Source organism: Monodelphis domestica, chromosome 7 (genome assembly GCF_027887165.1).
Source record: "Monodelphis domestica isolate mMonDom1 chromosome 7, mMonDom1.pri, whole genome shotgun sequence".
Lineage (NCBI taxonomy): Eukaryota > Metazoa > Chordata > Mammalia > Didelphimorphia > Didelphidae > Monodelphis > Monodelphis domestica.
Window position 1 is genome coordinate 150,531,202 of NC_077233.1, and position 21,334 is coordinate 150,552,535.

A 21,334-nucleotide genomic window follows, 5' to 3' on the forward strand; every position below is an offset into this window, starting at 1 on the left:
AAGCATTGTTCATGGAAGTGATGAGAAATCAACCAACAAATGTGTATGCTTCTTGGCATAGTGGAAAAAATCTTTGGACTTAGAGTCAGAAAACTTGCGATGAAATTCCAATATTTTTTCACCTTTCTTATATATATATATTACCTTGGGGAAATCCCTTCTCATTTTGGGGCTTCAGTTTTCTAATGGGTTTTCCTCATGGTTGACCTCTATAAAATTGCTCTAGCTCTGATATCATTCTCTGTTTTATGATCCTCACATTCAATAATTTGACACTTGTAGTGTCAAGTTATAGTGGTTTCTAAACAACAATCAGGTGATGCCTTATAGACTTGGAGATAGGAAGCCAGGGAAATATCACACAGTCATGGGAAAAATCAATTCCATCATTCCTTCTGGGCTAGCTAACCATAAAAGTGAGCAGCCACCAAAGATATCCTGAGTGATGCCCAGCACTTAGACTTTGGGGATGACAGAGAAGAAGACAGATCAAACTCTCCTATGCTGGGGCTCAAAGATTTGGAAGCAATGGAAATTACATATATTAAGTCATCAAAATATTAGGAACAGTATACTCATATCCTAGAGAATGTGAGGTGTACAATAAAGCTATTTGAATTCCCTAAATGGTTAGATTATGAGAGAATCTTTCAAGAATCTAGAAGTTGCAATTTTAAGAAATTTTAGTCAACATTTTAAGCTTCTGGGAGCAGAAATGTCACCTCCTAAGAGAAAATGAAAAGCAGTTGGAAATAATTAATCTTACTAGGTGTCATCTAATGTCAATATATAGAGATGTTGCTCATAACCTACACTAAGGCAGGATTACTTGAATACTAAAGTTGGAAAACTATTTGCAAGCCTCATTTTGAATTTTGTTGACATATTCCATTTTACATCTCTTCCCTTCCTCAATATATCCCTCTATTTCTCCTCCAAGAGAGTTATCCCCTAAAATAAAAAATAAAAATGGAGTTTGGGGGGGAAATAGTTTAGCAATACTAAACAACTCAATAACGAAGTTTAATACATTATAGTGTTGCACAGCCACAGTCCTACGCCTGCAAAGAAGCAAGGAAGAAACATTCTCTTATTTCTTTCCTAGGGCCAAGCCTGGTCATTAAAATTTCACAACCTTCTTTTTATATTTTATTTTGTTTTGGGTTTAAATCATTGTGGTTCTTCCATTTTATATTGGTGATCCAGTGAATTGAGCACTAGGTCAGGTGTCAGAAAGACCCATCTTCCTGAGTTCAAATCTGACCTCAGACATTCAATAGCTCAAGGCAAGTCATTTAACCATGTTGACCTCAGTTTCATCATATGTATAATGAGCTGGAGATAATAAAAAAATGAAAACAACTTGTACATTCACTAGTTACCAAATGCCTAGTAGATGATTATATATTAATATAATGGACTATTATGACAATGTAAAATTGATAAATGGGAAGTATAAATGGAAATATGAAGAGGTTTATATAATATAATATAAAACAAAGTTTTCCAACTGAAGAACCACTGACTACAAATGTATAATACAAAAAAGAAAGGAAAGGAAAGAGGTAAAGAGAGTAAAAGATGGGGAAAGTATCAACTAACCTGAACAGGAAACAGCACGAAAAAAGCCTTTTCTTCACTGTTTTCTTGTTTCTTAATTTGTTTGATTCTGCCTAGTCAACGACTAAGAGTTTAGTTTGATTTTTTGCCTTATTTTGTATGTTTATTTGTTTTGGCAGGGAGTGGGTTTTCAAAAATTAAGATGAGGAAAAGGACCAAGAAAGCTACTATTTTGGACCCAATACTCACCAGTTAAAAGAATATGGTTGTTAAAGTAGAAATGATGGGAACCATGGGGAAAAGTTACCTCTTCGTTTGATATCTTGTGAAAAGATGAGGAAGGGTAATAATCTAAGGCATACACTAGATTTTGGGAGGGTGAGGAGTTCAAAGATAGGACTAGAAAAATCCCATCTGAAAATTCTATCGGGGAAATCAGTCCAAGAGAGATAGAAATTCTCAAGAATGAAATTATGAAGACAACAATAAAAACAAATTTGGTGATGATGAAAAGAGAGGAAGTTCTCTTGAAACTAATATAGATAACACAAGGAATTCATCAATAAACTTGGATCTTTGAAAGATATATATATATAAGTAGGAGCAGCAACCAAAAGAAGATAATAAACAAATGCAAAAGCAAGATAGAGTGCTATTCCAATGTGTTAGAAGCAATGAAAGACTAAAAAATGAACAGAGTCTTGCAAGGAATGCTAAAGTGGAGATAGAAGCCAAATGAATTGCTTAGTCAATTGCCTCACCCCACATAAAGTAAATGAGGCTTTCTGAGGTGAGAAAAATCAATCAGAAGTGTGAACTAAGTGTGAACAAGATCTATTGGATTGATCAATCAATCACAGGCTTTAGGCTAAGTGTGGAATGTGCCTGATCAATTGTTGTCCTTGAAAGTCAGGATTTAACTGATGTAATGTTACAGGGGTAGTAAGTGCTGCATTCAAATTGGTTTAAGAATAACACCCTATGGGTTATAGCAATATACTATATATATTCATATATATATACACATATGTATATATATACACACTATATACTATAATACTATATACTATATATATACTACTATATATTATACTATTATATATTCCTATATACTCTCTATATACTATGTAATATATACACACTGATATAAGCTATATATATGTAAATAGTATATATATATATATTATACACACACACACACATATATATATACTTATATGTAGATAGATAGTAACACACACTAAGTTATCTCACAGATTTGAGGGTCTGTCAATATCTGTCTAAATCCCTCAGATAAATAGCCTTGGAAATGCCTTAGGTTTTTTGTTTATTTGTTTGTTTGTTTGTTTGTTTGTTTTTTGTCTTGGTTTCTTCCCTATACCCCCTTTTTTTTTTAACCAGAGGAAGACTTTGGAAACTTTCAGAGTTGCCATAAGACTACAGAATGATAAATATGGCTCCATTTTTAGGTGAAAGAGAGGGAATTTGCAAATCTGGGTTAGTGAAGTTGGCAAAATCCTAATAAAATTCAGAAGCTTAATATTTAATGATGGTTAGGAAAGATATAGAAAAATGGGCATTGATCACAAAGAGTAAGTTTACCTTTTCTAGAAGAAATCATGCCAAACTGACCAGTTTGTTTTGGACAGGGTCATTAGATTAATGGTTCAGGAGATTATTATAAATATAACTTACTTCAATTTTAGGGAAACATTTGACAACTTTCTTGTGCTATTCTTATGGACAACATAGAAATATGTATATGTACATATAATTGGGTTAAAAACTAGTTAAATGGCCTCACACAAAGAATAGTAATCAGTGGTTTGGGTTCAGTTGGAAAAAGGGAGAGTTCCCTTATGATAATTCTCTGCTCCTTGGCTATTTAATATTTTTATCAATTACTTGGATGAAGAATACATGGTAATGAGATGACATAACTAGGAGAGAGCAAATATATGATAAGAAAGAATCGATATCCAAAAAGATATCAGCAAGCTTGAAAAATGAGCTGAATTTTTATAAATATGAAATTGGATATGGATAAATTAAACTCTGAACACTTAGGTTGAAAAAATCAGTTTCTCAAGTACAAGAAGAGGGATACGTGTTTAAATATTACTTTGTCTGAAGAGAATCTAATGGATTTTGTGAACTAAAGCTCAAATGTATGAATGAATAAAAGAATGTATTAGGTGCACTTATTATATGTCAAGCTCCATGCTGGGGATACAAATAGAAAGGTGAGCCAGACTCTGCCATGAAAGAGCTTGCATTCTAATGGAGGAAATAATACATATAAGGGAGTAGTGGCTAGGAAAGAGAGTTATGGTTTGGGAAATCCCACAGATGCTGAGTGGAACCAGAGAGTTTTCCACTAGAATCACATCTTGTGTAGAGGTAATGAGTGCTGATTTGATTACAGTTTTCAGAGAAATAAGGAGAAAGAAATTGTGGATTAAGAAAGGAAGACATTTCCAGGTTCAGAGTAGAATACAGTTGGGAGAAGGTGACAAAAAGTCTTAAGCAAAAGCATACTTGAGCAGCTACATACTTTTATACATGAACTATAGTGATCTAAAGAATAAATAAAAGCAATACTGTGATATGACAGACAAGATAAATATAATATTAAGTTTCATTGAGAGCCATAAGATCTGGAAAGATCTTCCAGATCACAACTGGAAGATTTGCTTTGCTTCATAGAATTATAGATTTAGAGCTAGAAAGGAAATCAGCGGGCATCTAGTTCAACTGTTAAAGCCAAGAGGTTAAATGCTTTCCTTAGAAAGGTTACATACGTAGTAAGGGTCAGAGGCAGGTGAATCCAGGTCTGTTGACTCCAGATTTTATACTTTAGGAGGAGTGATGAACTAGAGGGCATCCAGAAAAGGGTAGCAAAGATGGGAAAGGGTCTTGAAAAAAGGTCACATGAAATACATTTGAAGGAACTGGACATGTTTCAATTTGGATAGGAAAATACTTAGTGGGGGTATAATAGTTATATTCTAACATTTGAAATATGTGCCCTGGAGGGAAGAATTACATACCATGGAAGGAAGTAAAACAATATAAATTTAAATTAATATAAGGGAAAACTCTAACTTTTTATGCTACCTAAAAAGGCAAATTCCTTTCAAAAAGGAGTGGACTTTCCCTTACTGGAGAGCTTCAAGGATAGCTTCAATGACTACTTAGGTATGTATTAAAGGAGATCCTTGTTAGGTAATAGAAACTCAATTAGATTTTAGAATGGGGTATTTCCCGTGGTGTTATCATAAGAATAGATGGTATCAGTCCAGGTATGGCTTGAACTAGATAGCCTCTAAAATTTCTTATAGCTTTGATATTCTATGATTTACCATTTTTGGTGAATATTTCTCTTACTTGAAATCTAATCCTGACATTCTGTGGTAAATAGTATTGGTGAGCATCTTAATAATCAGAGGATAGTTCTAAGCTTGAAAGTGCTTTTATAAATGTCAGCTTTTGTCATCATCAGATGATTGATTACAAGTTGATAATTTTTTGAGGAGGAGAGGAATAAGGTAATTCATAAAAGACTGTCTTAAGAGGCTATGATCTGAGCAATCAGTTAAATGATCATCTGTAGTATCAAAGTGATTACTATCATCATCATGGAGAATAAAATAGAGAGTTATAGCTTTCAGTTAACAATAAGGATGACCATATTTAAATATTTCCCCCCAGTTAGAATTTCCCCCTTTTAAATATGAAAACAAAAGCAGTTCCTGTAGAGTAAGGTCTAGTAAATGATGCTGGGCTGCTTTAAGTTGTTTGCTGAGGTGACCCTAGTCCTGAAGGGGAAGGATTCTGAGAGATTGATTGGACATACTGAAGTGATGTCAGCATGCCATGCTTGTCAACCCCCAGGCCATATCTGTACCTAAGCAGCTTCTTGGCAAAGAGACAAGAGCTGCAGAAGATTAGATGGGAAAAGGGGCTCCTAGACTGGGAAGATCTCATCTCAATACCACATAGGCAAATGTAAATAGGAGAGTATACTGGCACATATGACCAGTTGATGATTGCAGGAAGAAAGAAGGTCCCAGCAACCGGCCATGGAGACTTTATAGGTAAATATCTGTCTATGAGCCCAGACAGGACAACAGCTCTGGAAGGTGGAATAGGGAGAAATGAAAGGGTATCCCTGCACTGCAGTGGACATCTAGTTCCCATCTCACATTAGAACAGAGATGCTTAACTTTTTAGATATCATGGACTCCTCTGGCAGTCGGGTGAAGCCAGTGGATCATTCTCAAAATAATATTTTAAATAACTGAAGGAAATGATAACATTCAATTGGAGAATAAAGGAAATGAAGGTGCAATCTTCCCATCCAAGTTCATGGACTCCCTGAAAATTATCCACAAAGTCCTTGGTGGGGGTGAGGGTGAATGGATTGTGGCTCCCAAGTCCTAGAGGGATGTGAAAGCAGCAAAACAAATTTCCCTGAATGAACATTTTTGAACTCCATGAATGAGACAAAGATAAATAATCTCTACTAATAACTTGTTCACTGAGTGACCTTGATGAAGTCATTTAATCGGCAGTTCCCAGTTTTCTCATGTATAAAATGTGAATAATCATATCTGCAGTGCCTTCATCATCATCTCATCCCTGGAATGACAGAATTTCCATGCATGGGAAATTGACCTACCACCTTTCCATCTCTCTGTGACTTAAGGACTAGATTTCTTCTCTAGTGAATGGGCATTTTCCTTCACAAGGTCCTTATGAGGGCAAAATGAGATAATTTATATAAAGGGGCTTTGCAAATCTTCAAGTTCTAAAATAAATGTGAGTTATCATCATCATTGAATTGATAATTTATTAAATTATGACATGGGACAAGCATTCCGAGTTCTTTGGGTACTTGCTGGGAAAGACCACAATGGCAGCAAGAAGTGAGGCTGCAATCACACTTGTATAAGGAATATGTGGTATTAGAACAGTCATGGAAAATACAGAGGTAAGCTGGAAAAGAGAGGTAGAGAAGTAAGAAAGCATAGGGTCAGGGATGGTGTAGTGAAGGAAGACTGGCAGCACTGGGGAAAAGGACTAGAAGGTGAAGAAACACAGATAATCACTCTCATAACCATGGAAGCACTAAGCATCATCACTAAGGGTCTGATAGAAATGGAAGAAAGTTTGGGAGGCAAGAGTTTGCCTGAGGTACAAAATTGTGTGAGTTCTTTTAGATTTGGAGAACCTGAGTTCTAGAGAGGTTCAGTGACTTGCACAACAGTGTACAGTTTTGACAAAGCCATACAGCTAGTATAGATGACACAACATCCCTCTATGAACTCTTTTGAGTATCGAACTCAGACTAGTCTACTTGTAGCTCCTTGAATATGAAATTCCATCTCCCATCTTTGAGTCTGTGCACTAGCTATCCCTGCTATCTTGAATGGTCATCTCTCGTCCCATAGTTTCTTGTTTCCCTGAATTCCTTCAAAAATTAGTTCAAATCTCCCCTCCTGCAGGAAGCCTTTCTCAGTCCTCCTAGCTGCTAGAATCCCTCTCCCTTTTAGATTATCTTCATCTACCTTGGACATATTTTACATGCACTTAGTCGTTTGCATGTGGTCTTCTCCAATAGAATGTAAGATCCTTAAGGGTAGGACTTTTTTTCCTTGGAGGTGGGGGAGTAGGGCCTTTCTTTAGATCCCTAGTAATTAGAGCAGCACCTGGCAAATTGCATTTAACAAATACCTATTGGTTTATGGACTAGCACTGGATAAGTCACTTAAATTTTCTGTGCCTCCAATTAATTATCCATAAAATGAAAGGGGCACTAAAGTCCACAATAGTGTTAAAATCTATGATCCATTGCTACCAGTTCTTTCCTATGGGAGCTAAGAGAAGTTCAATTGCTTTTCCACAAATTAGGTTTGAAAATAATTGAAGGAAGTGAGTATGATCCCTTTAAGTCTTCTCTTTTCCAGGCTAAACATATTCAGCTTTTTCAGCTCATGTGGCATGACTTCAAGGCCCTTTGAAATCCTTTGCTTTCTGAACCACGTGTCCTTAGCCATTTTAGTGTCCTGGACTTTCTTCAGTCTTATAAAGTCTATGGAACCTTTCCCCCTTCTCAGAATGTGCTTAAATTAAACCTGTAGGATTACAAAAGAAAACAAATACATTAAAACACAATTATCAAAATATATATTTTTAAAAGTTCATGGACCCCAACTTAAGAATTCCTGCTCTAAACCACTTCCAGATTCTCACTGTCCTTACTAATAAAACAGAGGTTGATTAGGGGAGCATCTGATTAATTTGATGAATACTTTCCTCTCCTCTGATCAGTTTGTTGAGATTACAGGGTATAAATCATGATTCAGGCATCTGAAGGGCACTCTTTTGGAGGTGGACTTTGGTACTAATACTTTACTGTACTGATTGGGATTCAGGAATTGGAGTCACCTACTACTGATTTGTTGATGAAATTCAGGAGGATGGACTCAACCTATTACATTTTGTCTTGTAGCATATTTTATTTACATACATGTCTTATCTTCCATGTTGAAGTATAAGCTTCCCAAAGGCAGGACCTATCCTATTTTTCATTTTTTTATTCTCACCACTTATTATTATACTTTTTTCTCTTTTTTGGCTGGACCTATGATTTCAACAATATAGATTATACAAATTCCTCCCCAAATGCAAATTGGTACATTTTCCTGTAATTTATAATCCTAAAGAGTATTGGGGGCACTGAGAGTCATGAAGTCAGTAAGTTCCAGAGGCAGGACCTCATTCTGCTTTGGGGGGTAGGGAAAAGATCTCTAAAAAAATCAGGAGCCCTAGGGTTCTTAGAGAAGAAATGATTCCTGATTTAGTCCTATAAATCAGGCATTCATTAGCCAATTTACATCTACTCCATCTAATGCAAGTCTGTCCCTTTCTTGCTTTAACTTTCCAAATGGCTTATCAGTTCTTCCTCCACACCTGTAATTGAGATACTTAATCAGAAAGGCAATTAAAAACCTTTATTTCCACTTATCAGCATGGAAGGAAATCTTGGTTACTCAATTAATTCCCCATCTCTAAGGGCCCCCAGCTATTTCCATGTAGAAAGACTCCTCATAGGAGGGATGAGAGGCTCCAATGGAATAGGAATACCTCCTGCTTGCAACACCACTCTTTAGCACCTCCTCTAATTAAGGGTGACTCTGATAAAATTCAGATCCATTTAAACTCTCCTGTTCCTCCCTATACCTAAGGATCACAGTGTTGGTGACTCACCTTTTAATTCCCTTTTACCTACCAAGATTATGTGGTCAACTTGGTCTTTGGAAGCAAAAGCTGAGGTAAGTAGAAAAGTCAAGAAGTAGAGGAAGAAGTAAAGGATTGAGATCGTTCATATTCATAAAACATTGACTAAATATTCACAGTATTATAATTCTTTCTTCTCCTCATTCTCCTCCTCTTCTTCCTTTTCTTCCCCCTCCTCTTAACTTCTTTCTTAGAATGGATTCTAAGTATTGGTTCCAAAGCAGAAGAGTGGTAAGGGTTAGGCAACTGAGGTTAAATGACTTGCCCAGGGTCACAGAACTAGAAAATGTCTGAGGTCACATTTGAACCCAGGTCTTCCTGAATCCAGGCCTGACTCTATCCACTGAGATACCTGGCTGTCCTAAGTAATCTTCTTAAAGAATATGTCTGAGGATCAGCTGGGTAGCAAGAGCCAGACCTAAAGATGGGAGGTCCTAGTTTCAAATCTGTCCTTAGACACTTCCTAGCTGTGTGACCCTGGGCAAGTCACTTGACCCCCATTGCCTAGCCCTTGCCACTCTTTTGCCTTGGAACCAATACACAGTATTGATTCTAAGATGGAAGGATACATCTGACCATGCTAACCTCCATATTCAATAAATTCAATAAATAGTGGTTCCTTTTATCTCCAGGATCAACTATCATATCCTCTGATTTTTAATGCCCTTCATAAACTGGCCCCTCCCTACCTTTCCAGTCTTTTTACTTCTCTACAATTCAGTGACCTTAGACTCCTGGCTCTTCTTTGAAGGAGACTTGGACATCTCTAGACTCTGAATTTTCACTGGCTGGCCCCCAAGTCTGGACATTTTTCTCTTCTTGCTTCTATCTCCTTTCTTCTCTATCTTCCTTCAAATCCAGCTAAAATTCAACTTTCTTGAACAAGTCTTTTTCTGTCCCACTTAATGCTGGTGGCTTCCCTCCAAGACCACATCCAATTCTTTTTGTTTGTACATTGTTGTTTGCATGTTGTCTCCTGCCCTAGAATGTAAACTCCCTGAGGACAGAGGACAGAGGCTTTCTGTGTATTCTAGGGGCTTAGCATGATACCCAGAATATAGCTAACATTTAATCTATGTTTGAGTAGCTGAATGCAAAACTCTCCTTTTGAGGGGTTGCAAAGGAAGTGAATGATCAACAGAAGACAAGCTAATTAGGAAACTCTCATAGAAGGCAATTTATCTGTATATTTGAAAGGGAGATCTCATAAAATTTGGAATGTGAAAGGAAAAACATGAGGGAATGGGATGGATGTAAGTATCTATGGGTATAAGTGAGAGAAGTCAGAAGCCATGGGTTATGCTCAGTCAACAAACATTTATTAAGTACCTACTATGTGCTGCTGACACTAGGCTAATTATTTCTCATGGTTTTATTAAATTGCTGTGTGACACTGAATAAGTCAATTACTCTTGATGGGCCTCAAGTTTTTGTTTAACTCTAAAATGTCTAGAATGGCAGCAGAAGCTTGGGTTGAGTTCCCCACTCTGGTATTTACTAACTAGGTGACTATGAGCAGGTCACAAACACCCTAAGTTTCTGTTTTCTCATCTACATTGGGAAGATTCTACATTCTAAGTTCTAAAGGCACCCATGACTCTATCTCTAGCATCCTTTGTTCTGTATCCTAACTTTCAGCTCCAACTCTATGATCTAAGATTCTCTTCATAATCCAGTGTTCTAGGTTTCAAAGTAAAACTGCATCTTTTCTGTTCCTTAATGTTTCCTCCTAAGGAAACCCAAGAAGCTTCAATTCCAGAGTCACCTTGACATCCAATACAACAAAAGATATGGATTTGGAGATCCTAGATTTTAGTACATGAAATGTATTTAACAACAATTTACAGCAACTATGACCTTTAGAGCAGATCATCATGGTATGGCCCCTTTTCATGACTGCAAAGTGCAATAGGAGGCATCCTCTTTTCCAGTACACCTATGACATGGCCCTAAAACAAGCAGGTGGCCTGAACAATGAGTTACAGATGGCAGCCTCCTGATTGCTTTCTTTTTGGAAGCACATTCCACACCTGTGTTGTCACTGGATGGCAGCTGCTCCAGAAATGGGTGGTTTAATTGGAGCATCATCAATGAAAACTGTGGTTATTTATTTTTCAGACCCAACATTTAAAACTGGGACTTGAATGTCTTTGTGTAAATGGCATGGGTTGAGAGGCATGGGGGTCTAAAGTATTAGTGCTAGAAAAAAAAATCTTAGAACTGAAAATAGTGTCAGAGGTGGAAAGGAGTTTGGAACCTGGGATGAGAGATGGATGAGACCTTAGAAGAGAGACCACAGCATGTCTGAGACGGGATTTCAGAACATAGACCACAGTGTTGGAGAAGGAAAGAGTCTAAAATATAGAGTTCAGTGTCAGAGATGGAAAGGACCTTAGAACACAGAACATAGTGTCAAAGCTGGAAGGACTTTAGAATATACAGAATCCTAGAGTTGAAGGGAATCATGAGGTCATAGATCTAGAGACATAAAAGGGACCTCAGAGATCATCTTATGAAATTCTCATTTGACAGATGAGGAAAATGAGGACTAAAGAGGTTAAATGAAATTGTCATGGTAACAGTTGTGAATATCCAAGATGGTTTTGAACCCAGATCCTTTGACTCCAAAAACATTACTCATTCCATTATGCTACACTGAGATTTTAGAGATAGGAATATTGTCTACCGAAGACTGTTCTGCTAAGATTTGTTTCCAGAGTCATACCAGAGTCACAGACTGAGCTACAACTGTAACCCAGGTCTCCTATAACCTGATCTCAAATTCCTAGCCTGCCATCCCTTCACAACATCAATTTGTTGGAAGTACTGATGGCTCATGGGATCTTCCTTTGCTTTGTGTTCTTTAAGGCAGATGCTCCTTGAACACCAGGATGATTTCCCATGGATCACTGATGCAGTAACTAGCATAGGACCTGTGCAGCTGTGTAGTGATAAATGTGTCCAAATGGTAAAGTGAATAATAATGCTGCTTGCATCCCACCTTAGCAGTTATAGGTTAGAGAAAGCAGTGCAATGGATATACCCTAGACAACTGGTATAGACAGGGAAAGTTTCTAGATTGTTTTACTTTTAATGCAGCATTTAGATACTCCAAATCATGTTGCCATATTAAGACAGAACACAATTTTAATTCTACCAAGTTGAAAATACCCAAATTTTAGGAATGCTCTTTTCCTTGTGAAACAATTCTTGTCAAGTTTTACTTTACCTTGCCAAAGCTGCCTTTCCCCAGCACCATGAGAAAGTTAAAGTCAGTCAGTTTCATCCGATCTCGGTTTCCATTGTTGTCAATTTTAGATATTGCATTGGCTGTTTTTTCTTCAGTAACCTTGGTTCCCTGGCCAATCTTGGCTCTCTGAAGGGGGGAAACACATAGAACACTAAGAAAGGATGCCAAAAAGCATTATAAACTCAGACAATACACACATTTAAATAACAGAGTATCATGGATTTTTTTTTTATCTAGACTTGTGAGTTCACAGACTTAGGAAACTACTGACATGGAAACATTCTCCATTAATACAGATCATTATGGCATTTGTCACTCAAAGCCTTAAGAAGTTGCTTGGAAGAGTAAGTTTAAGTGACTTGCCCAGGATCACACAGGTAGTATGGTCTTCCTAATTTTAAAGATCTTAAATCCATCCACCTATGCTCCATTTCCCTTCCAGTCACAATAACTCATTTTTTATGGTAGTATATAGTTTAAAAAGAGTCTTCCTCAAAACAATGTTGTGAAATAGACAGGGGAAATATTAACAATACTATCTAGATGGGGAAGCAGAGGCTTGCGAATGAGCTTTACTGGGATCATGTGCCTTGTGAGGCTCTTTGACCTCAGCACTGACTTCTATTTTGGTACTTTTGCCTCCTGCCTCCTCTCCTCCTCTCATTAACTTATACAGGTATCTCTTTCACATTGTAACTTTCTCCATTGAAATTTCAATATATTGTAGGGTGGCATAAAAAATTAAATGAGAATTTGAGAGGAATTTTACAGAAGCGGAAATCAACACACAATGGTTACCAGATGACAGTGAAAAAGTTTAGAAATTCATATAACACACATGTATAGTATTATATAATATTAACACATCTTATCTTTTAATACTATAAATATATAAAATCTCTTCTATTGTAAACATTGTATGAAAGAAAAAGAAAAAAATTGAGTCTTCTTTTCTAGTACAAAAGGGGGGCCAAAAATTTTTACACAGATTTTTCCAGAATTTAGTGGTGTGATGCCCTTAATCCCTGCAATATGGAAGGAATACTGGTACTTACTTTGTATAGAATTTGTATATTGATATGTATCTGTATTTATTTTAAAGTTTATATATTTTTTATTCCAAAAGAATATAAATGCCTCAAAGAGAGTAACTGTTGTGGGTTTTTAAAAAATATCTCCAATGACTAGCACATAGTAGGCATTTAATAAGCATTTATTGATTCCTTGACTCAGAAAGGGCAGGAAGTCCCCCCAAAAGGCTTCTGATTGAACTGTGCCTGGCTCTGAATGACATTCCTCCTGCTTCAGAATAGCTGATGCTTCCCATTGGCTCTCCTGTGCATCTCCATTCCCCCCCCACCCCCACCCCACTCCCATCCTGATCCAGACCTCTAAACACTTGCATTGACTTTCCCATAAGCAATGTGCTTGCTGAGTTTCTGACAGTTCGGTTTCTAGTCCATTATATGTGATGACCCCCTGCATTCATGTGTGCTTACCTTAGAATTGCTAGAGTACTAGAAATGAAAGGTAGCTCAAAGCTTATCCTCAATCTGTCTCTCAAGGGAAGAATCCCCTTTGTTGTGGTTGTTTAACCAGATTCCACTTGAACAACTCTAGATATAGGGAATTCTCTGTTCCCCAAAGCAGCTCACTCCATTTTTATATAGTGTTAGTGTTTAGGAAATTCATCTTTATATAATATCAAAAAGTGCTTTCCCTTAATTTCCACTGATTGGTCCTTGTTCTCCCCTCTAGAGAACTTAAAAATAGATTTTTCTCTTGATGTGACAGACTTTTAGATAAAATAAGATAGTAGTAATGCCCCACCTACCTATTCTGATGTCTTTTCCCCCCTTTGGTTACCCATCTTCAGACACTCTACTTTGTCAATGTTGCTTTTAAAATTTGGCACTCAGAACTCAAAACAATGTTTCAAATACATCTGACAAGTGTAAAGGGCAAAACCATCTGCCCTCATTTGGGATATTAGACTTTTTTTCTTAGTGGATCTTAATGAACCCTCCCCAATTCCCATTTCACAATTCCTAGACATGGCTACTATCTTGAAATTTCCAAAGAGTTGTTATGTAAAATTAATATATTTATTATGAGCAAATCTAGGCTAGTGCCAAGTGCTGGGGAATAAACAAAGTTTAGATAACAAAGGCTCCAGAGTCTAGTAGGGAAACATGGCATTTATCACAATTAAAATAACATATGATGAAGTGCACACAGAGTGTTACATGAGATGCAAAAGAAGAAAGATCATTATTGATTAGGAAGTGGGATCTGAAAAGTGTTTTGAACACAAATATTTTCTATAATTTTTCCTACTTAAGAATTAGGGTTTTTTTTTTTGTTTGTTTTTTGAAACCCTTACCTTCTGTCTTGGAGTCACTACTGTGTATTGGCTCCCAGGCAGAAGAGTGGTAAGGGTTAGGCAATGGGGATCAAGTGACTTGCCCAGGGTCACACAACTGGGAAGTGTCTGAGGTCAGATTTGAACCTAGGACTTCCCGTCTCTAGGCCTAGTTCTCAATCCACTGAGCTACCCACCTGCCCCCAAGAATTGGTTTATTTTTAATGTACTTTTGTTTTTAAAGTTTTAATTATAAATTTATGCCTTTCTTTTCAGGAGCAATACTTAAAAGTTTTCTATTTTATTAAATATATATTTAGTTCCCGACTGGATTACCTTCAGTTTTGCTGGGTAGGTTATTCTTGGTTGTAATCCCACATCTTTTGCCTTCCAGAATATCATTTTCCAGGTTCTCCACTTTTTTTTTAACATAGAAGTCACTAAATCTTGAGTGATGCTGGCTGTGGCACCATGATATTTGAATTGTTTCCTTCTGGCTGCTTGCAATATTTTCTCCTTGACCTGGGAGCTCTGGTATTTGGCTATAATATTTCTAGGAGTTTTCATTTTGTAATCTCTTACAGAAAGTGATAAGTATATTTGTTTGATTTCTATTTTATCTGATGGATCAAAGATATCATGGATGTCTGTTTTCCTTTATGATTTCTTAAAGTATGATGTCTAGGCTTTTTTTTTTAATTCTGAATTTCTTTTAGAATTTAAATTATCTCTCATCTATTTTCAAGGTCCATTGTTTTTTCTGATATTTCATATTTTCTTCTGTTTTTTTTTCATTCTTTTAACTTTGTTTTTTTTTTTTCTTGATGTCTCGTGGAGTCCTTAGGAAAATTCTAATTTTTAAGAAATTATTTTCTTTAGTGAGCTTTTTGTACCTCTTATCTCATTTGACCAATTCTGCTTTTGAAAAAGTTCTTTTCTTCAGTGGATTTTTGTGTCTCTTCAACATTAGGCTAATTATATTTTTTAAGAAATTATTTCTTCAGTGATTTTTGTGCTTCCTTTACCAAGCTGTTAATTTCCTTTTCACAGTTTTTTTTTTGCACCACTCTTGCTTTTCCCCCAATTTTTCCTCTACCACTCATCTCTTTCTTTAACTCCAGGGAATTCTTTTTGAGCTCTAGTTTAATTATTATTATTATTTTGAGTCTTTAGTTGTAGCTGTTTTCACATTGATACCTTCTTTTGATTTTTTTGTCTTAATCTTTCCTGCCACCCTAGTAGCTTTTTATTGTTAAGTTTTTGTTGATGGTGGTACTGTTGTTTACTCATTTTTTTTAGCATATTTCTTCTTGACTTCAAACTTTGTGTTAAAATTAGGCTCTATTTACCAAGCATTGAAGAGGCTCTGTCCAAAGTTTCAAGTTTTTTCATAGTGCTACTTTCAAAACCAATTCTGGAGGACTTTAAGTTTTCTGTTTCCAAGGTGGTGTAATCTGGAGACAGGTACAATCACCATTCTCCTGTTCTACACCTTGGTCTTTATCCAGGAAAGGCCCTTGCTCTCCAGTAACCATAAATACCAGATCTTCTATTGGCCCTGGAACCATGACTAGGTCCCCTGCTATAGTCACCTTGCTAGTATTTCACTTGGCCTTGGAACTATGACCAGGATCCCTGATTCCTTGTGACCAATCTCAATCATCCATTTCTTCCCAGAAACTGTGACCCAAAACTGCGTATAGACAATAGAATTATAAATCAGCAGCAACTGTGGCCAGTACCAGCAAAGGTACTCTTGTAAACTCTTTCTGATCAGTTTTCTGCCCTTTAACATCTCTGGGCTGAGAGTTCTAGGAGCTGATGGTGCTGGTACTGCTGCCACTGCATGTATGTACTCCAAATAAGCCTCCACTCTGGTATTATAGACCTCTACTGCCAGCTTTCTAAGTTTTCTTGGGACAGAAAAATATCTCATCATGACATTTTCTTGGAGTGACTCTGCTACTCCAAGGTATTATTTTAAAGTTGTTTAGAGGGGAATGTAGAGAGAGTTCAACTCATCTCTGCATCTGAATTTAACTCAGGTTCTCAAGTGACTCCTGAATCATCAATTTACCAGTTTTTTGTACTGGTTAGTTAGAAACTGCTTACCTGATTGGGTAATCCATGTAGGGTTTCCTTCCTCCTCTGTATCCATCCCTTCACATAATCTTCCCTAATAAGAACTTATTGCTTTGCATTGCTATTCAATTTTTCATAGAGATTTAATCTCCTTGCCCAGATTAAAAGTGATTGGTGATCAGGGATTGTGCTTTGGGCATCTTTGTAGCCCCTTAGCACAGGAAGAGAGACTAAATAAGAGGTCAGTAAATGTATGGAGGTCACCAAGGGACAAATTTGGGCTTTAGGTAAGTAACATCTATGTCAAAGTGGATTGGGCCACTTAAGCAAGAAACTTGTTGGCATTCAGTCTTTCAAGTTTTGTTCAAGTCTTTGTTACTCCTTTGGATTTTCTCATCAAAAATACTAGCATGGTTTGCTGTTGCTTTACCAGCTCCTTTTACAGATAAAGAAACTTGGGCAAACAGGGTTAAGTGACTTGCCCAAGGCCACATAGGTAATAAGTATCTGAGACTGGGTTTGAACTCAGAAAGAGGAGTTTTACTGACTTGTCCAAGCCTGGGACTCTATCCACTGTTCCACCTAGCTGCCCTAGCAAGGAATGGGTTCACTCATATTGGAGGTCTTTAAGCAAAAACGAAATAACCACTAGATGCCATCTCAGGTTCTGAGTATCTAAACTATCTTTACCCCTACAACCAATTGGCTCTTCTCTCATTGGCAACACCTCCATTCCTACAGCCTCTTTCTTTGACTGGCAAGTTCCACTTTGGAATATCTGTTTATGGATGTACTATGCAAGCCATGTTTACTTTATCACAGTTAAGCTCTTTTTCCTCTTTGTCCATGGGCACCTTCTCTATCTGCCATCTTTTTTCAACTCTTTTTTAAAATATATTGTCTTCCCTCATTAGAATGTAAGCTTTCTAAGAGCATTAACTTACCTTCTGCTTGTATTTGTGTCCCCAGAAATGAGCAAAATTCCTGGAACATACTAAATGCTAAACAAAAGTTTTATCTAATAAAATCTTTTGTTGTGGAAGGAATCCTCAGTCTGGTAGAAGCTGAACTAGATGTCTTCTAGAATTCTTTCTAACTATGATATTCTGTGAAATGCATGCTGAGGTTGTTTGTTCAATTGATGCAGTGATAATTATTTTTTTCATATATAAATAAAATTCCAGGAACATAAATGAACAAATGATTTTATGCCTTCACCTTAAGTAAGCCACTCTTGAATTCTATGCAAGTAGAAGCAAATAGATTTGACCACTGTCTTTTTCTTTTCTTCTTTAGAATGTTTTCCCATGGTTATATGATTCATAATTCTTCCTCTCTCCTAGAGCTGACAAGCAGTTCCACTAGGTCATACATGTATCATTGTTCAAAACCTATTTCCATATTATTCATATTTGCAGTAGAGTGATGCTTTAACATCAAATCCCCATCATATTCTTATCAAACCACATGATTGATCATATGTTTTTCTTTTGTGTTTCTGCTCCCACAGTTCTTTCTCTGAATGTGCATAGTGTTCTTTCTCATAAGTTCCTCCGAATTGTCCTGGGTCATTGCACTGCTGCTAGTAGAGAACTCTATTACATTTGAGTGTGCCACAATATATCAGTCTCTGTGTACAATGTTCTGGTTCTGCTTCTTTAGTTCTGCATCAATTCCTGGAGGTCTTTCCAGTTCACATGGAATTCCTCCAGTGCGTTATTCCTTTTAGTACAATAATATTCCATAACCATCAGATACCACAATTTATTCATCCATTCCCCAATCAATGGACAGACTTTCATTTTCTTTCTTTTTTTTGCCACCACAAAGAACATGATTATAACTATTTTTGTAGAAGTCTTTTTCCTTATTATCTTTTTAGGTTACAAACCCACACTGTCTTTTTAAAAAGATTTTTTAAATTATAAAGATATTTTATTTTACCAACTACATGTAACAAAAACATTTCCACATAAATTTTCTGAAGTTATATGATCCAAATTGTCACCCTCCCTTATTTCCCCCCTCCCATAGCTATCAAGCAATTTGATCTGGGTTATACATGTGTTATCATTCAAGACATATTTCCATATTTTTACCATTGTCCTTTTGAATGAGGAACTCCGACATTTTCTAAAATAAATACTATGAAAATAACTCACATTTCTATAATGCTTTAGTTTGCTTGCTATAATCCTATATAGCAGGTAGCACAAGTATTATCCCCATTATACAGATAAGGACACTGAGGTACATAGAGGTTAAAATGCCTGGTCCAAGGTCATATATTGAGTCAGTGTCAGAGCTGTGACTCGAATTCAGCCTTAATCAACTGCACTAGGAAAAATCTGGTGTCGCTTGTACAGCAGCTCTTCAAAGCTCCTTCTCATGCCCCCAATTAATAAAAGGATTTGATTGTCCTTAAAGGCTGTCTTAGATTAAACAACTTATTCTAAATTTAGATGTTCTTCTCTAAACCTACTATGTAGGTACAGTGAGAAAAGAAAAATGAAGTATTAATTCAAAAGGCATCCCTGGTCATGGTTCATTTGCTTCATCTCCGGACTCCACATCTATTCCCTGGTCGCCTCTCCTTCCTTCTCTCCAATGCCTTCTGGCTTCAAGACTCAGCTCTCATTCCATCTTCTGGTCCAAACTCTTTCCCTACCTCCATCTTTCCTCCCTCACTACTACTAGTGTTTCACTTTGAGATTTCTTTTCATTTACTCTGCATATATTCTGCTTGTATTCATTTGCATGTTGCATTCCCCCTGTTAGAATATAAGGTACTTGAAAGCAAGGACCACATTTCCGCCCTTCTCTGTATCTCCGCCACTTTGCAAAGTACCTAGCACCTAGCATTAATGTTTGTGGACTAACTTGGTAAAATATTAGGGGATGAAAATTCCTTACTTCTTCCTCCTACTAGGAGCTATCCATGGAGTAGGTTCCTGAATCCTCACTCAGAGTTATGAAAAGGATTTCATGTGAGTTATCATAGCCAGTCGACTTTCTTGGCATATAAAACTTCATAGGTTGAATACTAGGATCTCAGGACAAATGTGCATTGATTTTGTGGCCACTGGAAAGTTGGTCACCAAAATCAGTTAAGAAGGAGGCAGATGTATGGCTAAAATATGAGATCTTAGCGGGTCAGATGAGAAGCAAAAGGAAGGGCAATCATCAGGATGAGGATAAGGAAAGAGAACAAACACCTATTAAGTGCCAACTATGTGCCAGGCACTGTGCCAGGACTTTACAGATATTATATCATTTGACCTATTGAAAGGTAGATGTTATCATTATCCCCACTTTACAGCTGAGAAAACTGAGGCAAAGATGAAGTGATTTCTGTGCTGCCAGGGTCACACATCAAGGAAGTATATGAGTCCATTTTTATATCTGAGGAAGTATTTGTACTCAGGACTTCCTGACTCCTGGCCTGTTGCTTTGTGTTTTGTGCACATTAGATGGCTCCAAATGACATAAGGAAGCCCAGAAAGCCAAGACAAATGGAGGGCAGAAGACAAGCAATGGACAATTTGACTTATTTGGGGGACAGAAGCTTTCAGGGCATATACTAGACTTCTCTCCTTTGTCCTCCTTAAGAGAAAAAAACTACAAAAATGCTGATACTGCATACCCATCTAACTATTCCTACCTAAATAAGCTTCTCAAAACCCTGTTGTGGTCAATCATTTCAACTCAATAATCACTGATTAGGGCTTTCCATGTATGTAGAGGGGGGAGAAGGAGAACAAGCATTTATTAAGCGCCTACTGTATGCCAGGCACTGCGTGGAGGGCTTACCCACAAAATGAAAAATATCATGGAACCAGCACAATTTTGGGGTGAAATGGGTGCTTAGTAGCTGTCTATGTCATAAATTAAATCTCTGCTACAACACACACAACAAACGGTCATCTAGATTCTCCTTGAAGACCTCCATTTAGGGAGAATCTGCTGAGACCTTGGCCCCAAGGAGATTGCATTCTCCTGGGTATGAATAATACAAAGCATTTCTTAGCACAGGACAAGATTTAAGGAACATATATATATATATGTATATATATATATATATATATTTTCAAAATTTCAAAGATGTGTGATTTCTCCAATCCAAAATCTTCTCTTCACCAACAGGCTTTAATGCTTCTACACTTAAGTGGACAGTCTCTTTTTTAATCTAATTCATCTATCATTCAATACATACTTGTTATCACACTAGGTAGTAAATAAATGTTTAGCCCTTTAATGTATGCACTCTAGAGCACCAAAGTGAACTTACAGGTACACAGCAGGATATTTTAAATTTTCAGATACTAAGCTTGAGTTGCAACATTAGGCCATAGTCCATTGCTTTTTAAAACATTTTTAAAGTATGAGAAATGTGATTTTTTAAAACTTCTACTTTCAATCACATCATTGGTGTCTCAAACTTTTTCATTTTTACCCTCATATCTCTAGAAAGCTGTTTTTTACTCACACGGTGCCTGGAACATAACAGGTGCTTAAAATGTTTACTAGCTGACTCATTCATTGATCTATCAAGAATTGCTCTGATAAAAATCAAGTACAATATGAAAATCAATGTGGAACAGGAAGAAAGGATGGCAGTGTGCAATCTGATTCCAAGGTTTAAGAAGTTGCACAGTGCCCACAGGCTCATATATCCCATCAGTAAATAATTGTGGCTATTTAAGAATGACATCGAAATATTATTTCTCCTTCCAATTTAAGTGTATCATTTTTTGTCAAATGGTTACCAAGTTATAAGG

General features: G+C 36.8%; 1 protein-coding gene across 2 annotated transcripts in view; it reads right to left on the reverse strand.

Moving 5' to 3' along the window:
* PRKCB (protein kinase C beta) overlaps positions 1-21,334 on the reverse strand; it is a 677,822-nt gene that overhangs the window by 192,929 nt on the left and 463,559 nt on the right. For both annotated transcript variants that reach the window (XM_001363029.4, XM_001363115.4), the window contains exon 9: positions 12,092-12,238. In XM_001363029.4, coding sequence (XP_001363066.1) covers positions 12,092-12,238 — 147 coding nt within the window. The remainder of the gene's footprint in view (positions 1-12,091; positions 12,239-21,334) is intronic.